This window comes from Salvelinus namaycush, chromosome 3, assembly GCF_016432855.1.
Source record: "Salvelinus namaycush isolate Seneca chromosome 3, SaNama_1.0, whole genome shotgun sequence".
Taxonomy (NCBI): Eukaryota; Metazoa; Chordata; class Actinopteri; order Salmoniformes; family Salmonidae; genus Salvelinus; species Salvelinus namaycush.
Window position 1 is genome coordinate 910,024 of NC_052309.1, and position 13,004 is coordinate 923,027.

Consider the following 13,004-nt stretch of genomic DNA (forward strand, 5'->3'; position numbering starts at 1 on the left):
TTGAGCGTTCAGCGAGTGTAGCTGGAGTTTGAGCGTTCAGCGAGTGTAGCTGGGGTTTGAGCGTTCAGCGAGTGTAGCTGGGGTTTGAGCGTTCAGCGAGTGTAGCTGGGGTTTGAGCGTTCAGCGAGTGTAGCTGGGGTTTGAGCGTTCAGCGAGTGTAGCTGGGGTTTGAGCGTTCAGCGAGTGTAGCTGGGGTTTGAGCGTTCAGCGAGTGTAGCTTGTTCAGCGAGTGTAGCTGGGGTTTGAGCGTTCAGCGAGTGTAGCTGGGGTTTGAGCGAGTGTAGCTGGGGTTTGAATGTTCAGCGAGTGTAGCTTGTTCAGCGAGTGTAGCTGGGGTTTTAGCATTCAGCGAGTGTAGCTTGTTCAGCGAGTGTAGCTGGGGTTTGAGCGTTCAGCGAGTGTAGCTGGGGTTTGAGCGTTCAGCGAGTGTAGCTGGGGTTTGAGCGTTCAGCGAGTGTAGCTGGGGTTTGAACGTTCAGCGAGTGTAGCTGGGGTTTGAACGTTCAGCGAGTGTAGCTGGGGTTTGAACGTTCAGCGAGTGTAGCTGGGGTTTGAGCGTTCAGCGAGTGTAGCTGGGGTTTGAACGTTCAGCGAGTGTAGCTGGGGTTTGAGCGTTCAGCGAGTGTAGCTGGGGTTTGAGCGTTCAGCGAGTGTAGCTGGGGTTTGAACGTTCAGCGAGTGTAGCTGGGGTTTGAACGTTCAGCGAGTGTAGCTGGGGTTTGAACGTTCAGCGAGTGTAGCTGGGGTTTGAACGTTCAGCGAGTGTAGCTGGGGTTTGAGCGTTCAGCGAGTGTAGCTGGGGTTTGAACGTTCAGCGAGTGTAGCTGGGGTGAAGGGATCAGTTTAAGTCTTTGCCTTCGATGACCTACTGACACTGAGCAAGATGCTAATCTCAAAACCTTCTCTCTAACATAAGATAGACATATGCATATGTTACATTTACATGTGTATAATACTGTATTTATATGCATGTGTAACATACACTTGCTTCCATTCAGCCACAAGAGCATTAGTGAGGTCGGGCACTGATGTTGGGCGATTAGACCAGACTCGCAGTCGGCGTTCCCATTCATCCCTAAGGTGTTCAATGGGGTTGAGGTCATGGCTCTGTGTAGGCCAGTGAAGTTCTTCCACACCAATCTCGACAAACCATTTCTGTATGGATCTCGGTTTGTGCACCAGGGCATTGTCATGCTGAAACAGGAAAGGGCCTTCCTCAATGCTGTAGCTAAGATTTCCCTTCACTGGAACTAAGGGGCCCGAACCATGAAAAACAGCCCCAGACCATTATTCCTCCTCCACCAGACTTTACAGTGGGCACTATGCAGTCGGGCAGGGAGCGTTCTCAAACCCAGATTTGTCGGTCGGACTGCCAGAAGCATCACTCAAGAGAACATGTTTCCACTGCTCCAGAGTCCAATGGCGGCGGGCTTTACACCACTCCAGCCGACGCTTAGCATTACGCATGGTGATCTTAGGCTTGTGTGCGGCTGCTCGGCCATGGAAACCCAGTTCATGAAGCTCCCGATGAACAGTTCTTGTGCTGACGTTGTTTCGAGGCAGTTTGGAACTCGGGTAGTGAGTGTTGCAACCGTGAACAGACGATTTTACGCACTTTAGCACGCCACAGTCCCGTTCTGTGAGCTTGTGTGGCCAACCACTTCGCGGCTGAGCCGTTGTTGCTCCTCGACGTTTCCACTTCATAATAACAGCACTTACAGTTGATTGGGGCTGCTCTAGAAAGGCAGAAATTTGACGAACTGACTTATTGGGAAGGTGGCATCCTATGACGATGCTCTTGAGTAAGGCCATTCTACTGCCAATGTTTGTCTATTCAGATTGCATGGGTGTATGCTTGATTTTATACACCTGTCAGCAGTGGGTGTGGCTGAAATAGCCAAATCCATGAATTTGAAGGGGTGTCCACATACTTTTGTAATTATTGTGTATGTCACTGTCTTCATGTTTGATTGAGAGCCCATTCACCTGACACTCTTGTTTGTGTGTGTTTGTGTGTGTGTCTCTTTTACTCAGGACAACAAGGTCACTAAAAACATTCTTTCTTGGCCTGGTGTGTGTCCATGCAGGTGAAGCTGTGGCGTGTGTGTGAACCAGAACAGGAGCAGCCTGGGGGGGCGGAGGTGACCCTGTGTCCCGGAGAGGGTCGTCTGGAGCTGGTCGCCTTCCACCCCACCTCCTCTGGCCTGCTGGCTGTGGGCTCCACCAAGACAGTCCAGCTCTGGGACACCAGCCGCCAACAATCAGCGCTAGCAGGTAGGATACACTGGAGGAGAGGAGCTATACACTATGTGCAGGCATGAAAGAATGGTGAATGCATGAACACACACTCTCTTAGACACTCACAAAGGATTGAAGGAACGCACACAAACACTCATCACTCACTCACATGGATCCATACAGTACAAACACACTTCTTCACACAAATATACCAGCAAACAGACCATACACACAATCTGTCAGTCAGTTTGATCCTTTCACATTGATTTAGTTTCCTTCTGCTCTGTGTCACAGTAATGTGTTATACACGTCTCTGTGTTATTGGTGTATCACGTCTCTATGTTGGGCTCTTGCGAGGCGGTTTTGTCTTCGTAGCCTTTGGTTTCCTCAGGGTGACTCCGTCTCACTGACAGACAGGCCTTCTATGCTGTCTCTGCTACTGGAGAGAGGTTGAGGTAATGTCTGCCTCTTCTCAGTATCCGTGGCGGTCTGGTCTGGGTGGTGTGGCTCAGTTTGCTTATCCACTGGCCTTCCATCCAGGCCTGACATACAGGCCCCACCATGACGGCTGATGCTGCTCACTGCTGCCCCCTGCCCTTCCATTACTCCTTAACCACCCCTCTCTGACCCCTGACCCTGATGTCTAGGTTCATCAGGGGGAATCTTTTTATTTATTTTTTACCCCATTTTTCTCTCCAATTTCGTGGTATCCAATTGGTAGTTACAGTCTTGTCTCATCGCTGAAACTCCCGTACGGACTCGGGAGAGGCGAAGGTCGAGAGCCGTGCGTCCTCCGAAACACAACCCAACCAAGCCGCACTGCTTCTTGACACAATGCCCGCTTAACCTCGAAGCCAGCCGCACCAATGTGTTGGAGGAAACACTGTACACCAGGTGACTGTGTCAGCGTGCATTGCGCCAGGCCCGCCACAGGAGTCGCTAGTGCGCGATGGGACAAGAACATCCCTGCCGGCCAAACCCTCCCCTAACCCGGACAAAGCCGCCCCATGTGTCTCCCAGGCGAACGGGAGGCAGAGCCTGGACTCTAACCAAGATCTCTAGTGGCACAGCTAGTACTGCGATGCAGTGCCTTAGACCACTGCGCCACTCGGGAGGCCTAGAGGGTGAACCTCAACACTGGGGGACTGTGTCCCGTGTGACGACTTTCTTCACCATTTAACAAATGCTGTTGTCATCTATGCCATCTACTGTCGTGTCATCATAACCCATACGTGCTATGCTGTGTCCAACCAGCCATAGCACCATAACCTCATTATGTTCTGTGTGCCATTGATCCAGGTGGTCTTAACTGGGTCAACTGGGTCTGCTTTGGAGTTTCTACAATTGATGTACTGTTTCATCCTGTGTTTCCCTCTGTGTCTTGTGTCTTGGCCCCCACCTGTCCCGTGTCTTGGCCCCCACCTGTCCCGTGTCTTGGCCCCCACCTGTCCCGTGTCTTGGCCCCCACCTGTCCCGTGTCTTGGCCCCCACCTGTCCCGTGTCTTGGCCCCCACCTGTCCTGTGTCTTGGCCCCCACCTGTCCTGTGTCTTGGCCCCCACCTGTCCTGTGTCTTGGCCCCCACCTGTCCCGTGTCTTGGCCCCCACCTGTCCCGTGTCTTGGCCCCCACCTGTCCCGTGTCTTGGCCCCCACCTGTCCCGTGTCTTGGCCCCCACCTGTCTTGTGGGCCTCACCTGTCCTGTGTTTCTACCTGTGCTTTCTTTTCTGTACTGTTTCATCCTGTGTTTCCCTCTGTGTCTTGTGTCTTGGCCCCCACCTGTCCCGTGTCTTGGCCCCCACCTGTCCCGTGTCTTGGCCCCCACCTGTCCCGTGTCTTGGCCCCCACCTGTCCCGTGTCTTGGCCCCCACCTGTCCTGTGTCTTGGCCCCCACCTGTCCTGTGTCTTGCCCCCCACCTGTCCCGTGTCTTGGCTCCCACCTGTCCCGTGTCTTGGCCCCCACCTGTCCCGTGTCTTGGCCCCCACCTGTCCTGTGTCTTGGCCCCCACCTGTCCCGTGTCTTGGCCCCCACCTGTCCCGTGTCTTGGCCCCCACCTGTCCTGTGGGCCTCACCTGTCCTGTGTTTCTACCTGTGCTTTCTTTTCTTTCTGTCTCTTCATCCTGAATCTGTTCTTTATGTACTTTGTTGTTCCCGGTCTTGTGTTAACCTGTGCTGTTGACCTCTGTGACCTTTCCTTGACCTCCCCTGTGATAACCTGCTGGCTGAGCTGACCAGTCTCTTGACCTCTGACCTGTGTTTGTCTGCAGTTCTGGAGCCGCACGGTGATCAGCTGCAGAGTCTTAGCTGGAAACAGGACGGCTCCCTGCTGGCTTCCTCCTGCAAGGTGAGTCAGTCCTACAGTACATACTGAGACCAGACAGGAACTATTATTATCATGTACAGTACATCTAAATATAAACTCAGCAAAAAAAGAAACGTCCTCTCACTGTCAACTGCGTTTATTTTCAGCAAACTTAACATGTGTAAATATTTGTATGAACATAACAAGATTCAACAACTGAGACATAAACTGAACAAGTTCCACAGACATGTGACTAACAGAAATGGAATAATGTGTCCCTGAACAAAGGGGGGTTCAAAATCAAAAGTAACAGTCAGTATCTGGTGTGGCCACCAGCTGCATTAAGTACTGCAGTGCATCTCCTTCTCATGGACTGCACCAGATTTGCAAGTTATTGCTGTGAGATGTTACCCCACTCTTCCACCAAGCACCTGCAAGTTCTCTGACATTTGTGGGGGGAATGGCCCTAGCCCTCACCCTCCGATCCAACAGGTCCCAGACGTGCTCAATGGGATTGAGATCCAGGCTCTTCGCTGGCCATGGCAGAACACTGACATTCCTGTCTTGCAGGAAATCACACACAGAACGAGCAGTATGGCTGGTGGCATTGTCATGCTGGAGGGTCATGTCAGGATGAGCCTGCAGGCAGGGTGCCACATGAGGGAGGAGGATGTCTTCCTTGTAATGCACAGCGTTGAGATTGCCTGCAATGACAACAAGCTCAGTCCGATGATGCTGTGACACCGCCCCAGACCATGACGGACCCTCCACCTCCAAATCGATCCCGCTCCAGAGTACAGGCCTTGGTGTAACGCTCATTCCTTTAACGATAAACGCGAATCCGACCATCACCCCTGGTGAGACAAAACTGCGACTCGTTAGTGAAGAGCACTTTTTGCCAGTCCTGTCTGGTCCAGCAATGGTGGGTTTGTGCCCATAAGCGACATTGTTGCCGGTGATGACCTGCTTTACAACAGGCCTACAAGCCCTCAGTCCAGCCTCTCTCAGCCTATTGCGGACAGTCTGAGCACTGATGGAGGGATTGTGCGTTCCTGGTGTAGCTCGGGCAGTTGTTGTTGCCATCCTGTACCTGTCCCGCAGGTGTGATGTTCGGATGTACTGATCCTGTGCAGGTGTTGTTACACGTGGTCTGCCACTGTGAGGACGATCAGCTGTCCGTCCTGTCTCCCTGTAGCGCTGTCTTAGGCGTCTCACAGTACGGACATTGCAATTTATTGCCCTGGCCACATCTGCAGTCCTCATGCCTCCTGGCAACATGCCTAAGGCACGTTCACGCAGATGAGCAGGGACCCTGGCATCTTTCGTTTGGTGTTTTTCAAAGTCAGTAGAAAGGCCTCTTTAGTGTCCTACGTTTTCTTAACTGTGACCTTAATTGCCTACCGTCTGTAAGCTGTTAGTGTCTTAATGACCGTTCCACAGGTGCATGTTCAATAATTGTTTATGGTTCATTGAACAAGCATGGGAAACGGTGTTTAAACTCTTTACAATGAAGATCTGTGAAGTTATTTGGATTTTTATGAATTATCTTTGAAAGACAGGGGCTGGATAGAAAAGATGGCAGAAAGTGCATGTCCACATATTGTGATCTACTTTTCAATGGGATCCTACGATAAAGGTTTGTCACATAGCAACCTCTCTATCTTATGTGTTGTGTCTTAATACTTCCCAACTCTCTAGTGGCAAACAATAGCAGTAGAGGTTCACATAATGTGTGTTTGACATCTAGTACATTGCGGTTGTACTGTGCAGAATCACTGATCTACAAGTTAAATGACATGTTATTGCTCATTTACATACTGTATATTTTGCTGATTTTATCGCAGGTGCAGTGAGATGCTTATGTTCCTAGCTCAAACATTGCAGTAATACCGAAAAATACAAAACAATACACACAAATCCCCTAAATGAAAAGAAATTAAGAAATATCAGAACGAGCAATGTCAGAGTCCGCATTATAAATATACAATATGTGTATATAATGGTGTGTATTGACATTATGGACAGTATATGAATAGAAAATATATGTACAGCAGTAGTTATTTAGGATGAGCCTTGACTAGAACACATATGAAGTGGGTAAAACAGTATGTAAACATAATTAAAAACCCCTAAGGTTGTTGTCCGTGCCCCTATGGACATGTAATTAGCATTATTGCTCCCAAGAGGGTAGGCCTATGCCCTCACAGGCCCACCCATAGCTGCGCCCCTGCCCAGTCATGTGAAATCCATAGATGAGGGCCTAATTTGTCAACCTGGGATGGAATACTGTAGTAACTGTAGTAGCCGCGTCTCACCAGTAGATGCCGCCAACGGTACACCATATCCCCCTGTTTGCCTGATTGGCGCTACCCGACATTAATCAGCATCTGTTTTTGAGCGGAACATTCCGTCAACGAGTCAACAGGGGTGACACTCATTAACCCGGGTGTAGATCTTATACTCTGACTGACTGTGTCCCACTTTTTATACTGGATACAGAGTTCTCCATAAAACCTCAACCTCAACTTTCCCTTGGGTTCTAAAGTGGAAATGAACACAACTCAGGGATTGAGAAGGAGGGATGAGTCTGAGATCACTGATGTACTGTAACAGCCAGTTTGTCTAATTGTTTTAGTGTTGTAATAGTTTGATCGTGTTGACATGAATTAATGCAAGGGTGTGTGATCCTCACTGAGCAGCCAAGCCTTCCTATTAACATTAGTTAGTGTGTTAGTTATCAGCCAAGTCTTCCTATTAACATTAGTTAGTGTGTTAGTTATCTGGCAAGTTGCCTATTTTTTTCTTTCTCTCTCAAACAGAAAACAGAAGGGAACATTGGATGTGTCATTAGTTAGGCCTTAACGAGGCGCTGGAGGCAGGGTACATAACTGTTTAGTGTAGGACGGCATCCATCAGGCCCCCGCATGCAGAAAACCCCAGTGACCTCTGACCCCAAGCCCTGCACACGTCCAGGATAATTTTCATTAGGCACCAAATGGGCTGAAACAGGCAGGGACTACCTGGACTTGTCCAGTAAGAAACCCTTGTTTTAGTTTTCCATTACAAAATGTTTAGCTATTTTCTTCCCTAATAACTAACACACTAACTAATGTTAATAGGAAGGCTGATAACTAACACACTAACTAATGTTAATAGGAAGGCTGATAACTAACACACTAACTAATGTTAATAGGAAGGCTTGGCTGATAACTAACACACTAACTAATGTTAATAGGAAGGCTGATAACTAACACACTAACTAATGTTAATAGGAAGGCTGATAACTAACACACTAACTAATGTTAATAGGAAGACTTGGCTGATAACTAACACACTAACTAATGTTAATAGGAAGACTTGTCAGATGAATACAACCCAAGCCTCTTCTCCCCAACTGCCCCGCCCGACCCCTGCCTCTCCTGGGGAGAAGGGAGCTATAGTAAGGGTCCTATCTCCACTGCCTGCTCCCTGACAGGTTCTGCAAGTTACTGCCTTTTTAAAGCAAAGTAAAGAGCAGAGGTGAAAAACACACGCAGGAGGGGACCTCAATCCTCACCTGGCCACAGAGGCCCGTCGCAAGGCCCCAAGAGCGGGTGATTTAGCGCCCCAAGAGAAAGGACCTAAGCATGGAGGCATGTGCGGTGCCCCCTCCTGTCGTAAAGGAAATAATAACTGTGCTGGAAGGTATTTCCATCGTGTGTGCGTTCGTGTGTGCGTTCGTGTGTGCGCGTGCGTATGCACGGTTGAGTAGGGGGTGCCAGAGTGGAGGGAGCTCTGGGTTTATGGAAAGGGGGGCAGAGGGAGAGAGAGGGGAGTTTATGAGTAGAATGGTTTCATGTGTAGTTGTAGTTGAACTTGGACACTAGGCAGGGGCCTTTTCATCAGCGGGGGTTAACATAACTCATTTTTTAACACTTCCTGCCTTTGAGGTACAGTATGTGCTGTGGCAAATGTTGGTGTACTTCCCTTGTCCTCTCCTGCTCTCTTGGACACTTTCTCTGTCACATACAGATCTAGAATCGGCTTTCTATTTCGCAACAAAGCCTCCTTCACTCACGCTGCCAAACATACCCTCATAAAACTGACTATCCTACTGATCCTTGACGTCGGTGATGTCATCTACAAAATAGCTTCCAATACTCTACTCAGCAAACTGGACGCAGTCTATCACAGTGCCATCCGTTTTGTTTCCTAAAGGCCCTTATACCACACACCACTGCGACCTGTATGCTCTCGTTGGCCGGCCTTCGCTACATATTCGTCGCCAGACCCCCTGGCTCCAGGTCATCTATACGTCTATGCTAGGTAAAGCTCTGCCTTATCTCAGCTCACTGGTCACGATAACAACACCCACCCGTAGCACGCGCTCCAGCAGGTATATTTCACTGGTCATCCCCAAAGCCAACACCTCCTTTGGCCGCCTTCTAGTTCTCTGCTGCCAGTGACTGGAACGAATTGCAAAAATCGCTGAAGCTGGAGACTTATATTTCCCTCTCTAACTTTAACATCAGCTATCTGAGCAGCTAACCGATCGCTGCAACTGTAAATAGTCCATCTGTAAATAGCCCACCCAATATACCTACCTCATCCCCATATTGTTTTTATTTAATTTTCTGCTCTTTTGCACACCAGTATCTCTACTTGCACATCATCATCTGCTCATCTATCACTCCAGTGTTAATTTGCTAAATTGTAATTACTTTGCTACTATGGCCTATTTATTGCCTTACCTCCTCACGCCATTTGCACACACTGTATATAGACTTTCTTTTTTTTCTATTGTGTCATTGACTGTACGTTTGTTTATCCCATGTGTAACTTTGTGTTGTTGTTTGTGTCGCTTTGCTTTATCTTGGCCAGGTCGCAGTTGTAAATGAGAACTTGTTCTCAGCTAGCCTACCTGGTTAAATAAAGGTAAAATAAATAAAAAATAAAAAATCTGGTTGGGTTCTCTGAGACAGAGCAAGAGCCCTGGGTGCTTTGTGTTCATTTGTTGCCAAACATAAAAAATATATTTTTTTGATTAAAACAGGGAAGGACTACCTGAACTTGTGCAATAAGAAATGCTAATTGTAGGTTTCTGTTGCAAAACATTTAAAAAAGTTTCCATAAGGAACCTTTTAGTAGACCAAGCAAGATCAAAACCCTGTCGTATGTCGTATGACTCTGTGTGCTTGACAATTGTGTGTGTCAGAGTGGGGGTCATTTCCCAGTGACCAGAAAGGATTTCAGCCATCAGTCAGTCAGTGAGGGCCCGTGCTCAGACCAGAATTACTCTTAACATGATGATGGTCCTTAGGAAGGCTGCTGCTGGCCTGAGAGTGGAGGGGTGGAGAGAGAGTGGAGGGGTGGAGAGAGAGTGGAGGGGTGGAGAGAGAGTGGAGGGGTGGAGAGAGAGTGGAGGGGTGGAGAGAGAGTGGAGGGGTGGAGAGAGAGTGGAGGGGTGGAGAGAGAGTGGAGGCGTGGAGAGAGGGAGAGAGAGAGAGCGCAGGGGTGGAGAGAGAGCGGAGGGGTGGAGAAAGAGGGAGAGAGAGAGAGAGGGGGGGAGAGTGAGCGAGTGAGTGAGGCCGAGAGATGGACAGAGAAGAAAGAGAAAAAGCGAAAGACAGAAAAAGAAGGGAAAAACAGAGTGGAGGAGAAATGTGACACTAGATGAGAGCGTCTGGGGGTTCCGACTTCTCTGTGTTGATTGAGACCTGGGGTGTAATTTAACTCAATGGGCCCTTCAATCTCTCCGATACCCTTTATTTAAGCAAATAGGCCCTGCCAACGTGTGTTCAATTGAGGCCGGGCTCACCCAAATGGGTGAACATGGGGGTGCACTACGTCAGATGAAGGGAGACCGTGGCCATCCATCCGTCACCCAGCGAGCAGCACTCATCATAACAGTCCTGGGGTGTGTTCATTAGGCACTAAATGGAAGAAAAGGGAGCGACTGGAAACTACCAATAAGAGACGCTCATTTTTGTTTTCTGTTGCAAAACGTTTTGCTATGGCGTGCTCTAATACATACTACCCAGATTTAGGGGCCTAGAGATGCATAATTCCATCAAGGGCTGTAACAGACAGATTCTAAACACTGCAGTTCACCTTCCCTAACCTGTTCCATCAATCCTACACCAAAAAGAGAAACAGTTCCTAACCCATTCCTCTCTCACTCTCACCTCTGTTTGTCTTCTTTCACTTTCTCCCCATGCTGTTGTCTGCAGCAGGTATGACCTCTCTATGGAGTCTTATAGCTTCTGCAGCAGCAGGTATGACCTCTCTCTGGAGTCTTATAGCTTCTGCAGCAACAAGTATGACCTCTCTACGGAGTCTTATAGCTTCTGCAGCAACAAGTATGACCTCTCAACGGAGTCTTATAGCTTCTGAAGCAACAAGTATGACCTCTCTATGGAGTCTTATAGCTTCTGCAGCAACAAGTATGACCTCTCTATGGAGTCTTATAGCTTCTGCAGCAACAAGTATGACCTCTCTACGGAGTCTTATAGCTTCTGCAGCAACAAGTATGACCTCTATACGGAGTCTTATAGCTTCTGAAGCAACAAGTATGACCTCTCTATGGAGTCTTATAGCTTCTGCAGCAACAAGTATGACCTCTACGGAGTCTTATAGCTTCTGAAGCAACAAGTATGACCTCTCTATGGAGTCTTATAGCTTCTGCAGCAACAAGTATGACCTCTCTATGGAGTCTTATAGCTTCTGCAGCAACAAGTATGACCTCCCTACGGAGTCTTATAGCTTCTGCAGCAACAAGTATGACCTCTCTATGGAGTCTTATAGCTTCTGCAGCAGCAGGTATGACCTCTCTATGGAGTCTTGTAGCTACTGTTAATGTGGGTTTTTCACATTATGGGTTCAAAACGGTGAACAGATTTTCCCCTTTCTCTTCATATTGGATATACTTTTTATCCAGCTCCGTTTAATAGACACACACACACACACACACACACACACACACACACACACACACACACACATTCCCATGATAAAGAAATATTATTAGTTATTATCAGTGTGTGAGCCAACTCCTCCTGATGTCACACAGTCTGGGCTGTCAGTCACTGGGGATTGACACTGTTTTTTGTGGGGAGTTGCCATGGACAACTGGAAAGGGGAGGTTGGCTGTGTGTGTGTGAAAGCTCTACAGCAGGGTAGAACTCATTAACAACAGCTTGAGAATGATTTTAGTTCTATGCCGCTTTGATTAAACAGCTGCAGTTTCTGCGCACACACACACACACACACACACACTTGTGTTTGTGTTAGGGAGAGTGTGGCCACCCCATCTGTGTGTTTATGAGAGGGTGGATCATGTGTGTGTTTAAAGCCAATAGGTTATTGTCAGGAGGTTATGAGGGTCTGTTTGATTGTTTGAGTGTGTCTATTTATACTAGTGGGCACATCTGCATGGGACTGACATCATCTAGCTGTTTGCAGCCAGATAGTTTCCCCTCCGGCAGATGACTTTGTTTGTTGTTAGAACACTGAATAGTTCTCTTTTGGCAAGGGTGGTGTGTGTGTAGTGTGTGTGTGTGTAGTGTGTTAAGGTCAGTAAGGGCAGCCAGTCTCTAGAGGCGATGGTTGATGATCTGTCCACCCTGCCTTGTCTGCTGTGTTTTCCCTGCTGTGTGTGTGTTGCTGGGACTGGGCCTGGCACTGTGGTCTCTGAGCCCTGGCTTAAGCCTGGGTCACAGAGGCCCAATGCCACAGCCTTAGGCTACACTAACCTGTGGGTGGGCTGTCACCACCCACACACACACACACACACACACACACACAGCGCTTTAGAATTAGGAAAACCCCTGTTTGTTATTCCAAGCAGTAAACAGCAAATAAATCCATCATCCAAAGTGGGGACTGCTGGGGGAAAACACGCACGCACGCACGCACGCACGCACGCACGCACGCACGCACGCACGCACGCGCGCACACACACACACACACACACACACTTTGAACTGGGTCTTTGAAGGCAAGGCCAGGGGAACCCCTTCCTCTCAACAATCACTTTCTTCAACTTTGATTTCAGCTGGGGTGTGTGTGTGTGTCACAGAAAGGTTCATGCCGGTCTGCCTGTCTGTTTCCTGGTTGTGTGTGTCTGTTGGCTGTGTGTGTGTTTGTGCTTTCACTGTGTAAGTGCACAAGAACCTGAGTCCTTGTATCAGTCAGTGTCATTGCCCTGATTCTTTCTGACATGTGTTGATGTCTTGGTGGGGGTTGTGTTTGGTCTGAGGGTTATTACAGTTGTTACCTGTTATTATGTGTTGATGTCTTGGTGGGGGTTGTGTTGTTACCTGTTATTACGTGTTGATGTCTTGGTGGGGGTTGTGTTTGGTCTGAGGGTTATTACAGTTGTTACCTGTTATTACGTGTTGATGTCTTGGTGGGGGTTGTGTTTGGTCTGAGGGTTATTACAGTTGTTACCTGTTATTACGTGTTGATGTCTTGGTGGGGGTTGTGTTT

General features: G+C 48.5%; 1 protein-coding gene across 1 annotated transcript in view; it reads left to right on the forward strand.

Moving 5' to 3' along the window:
* The window catches only part of LOC120044168 (coronin-7-like), a 69,114-nt gene that overhangs the window by 7,837 nt on the left and 48,273 nt on the right, over nt 1-13,004 (forward strand). The window contains exons 5-6 of the mRNA XM_038988753.1: nt 2,088-2,274; nt 4,504-4,580. Of these exons, the coding sequence (XP_038844681.1) occupies nt 2,088-2,274; nt 4,504-4,580 (264 nt within the window). The remainder of the gene's footprint in view (nt 1-2,087; nt 2,275-4,503; nt 4,581-13,004) is intronic.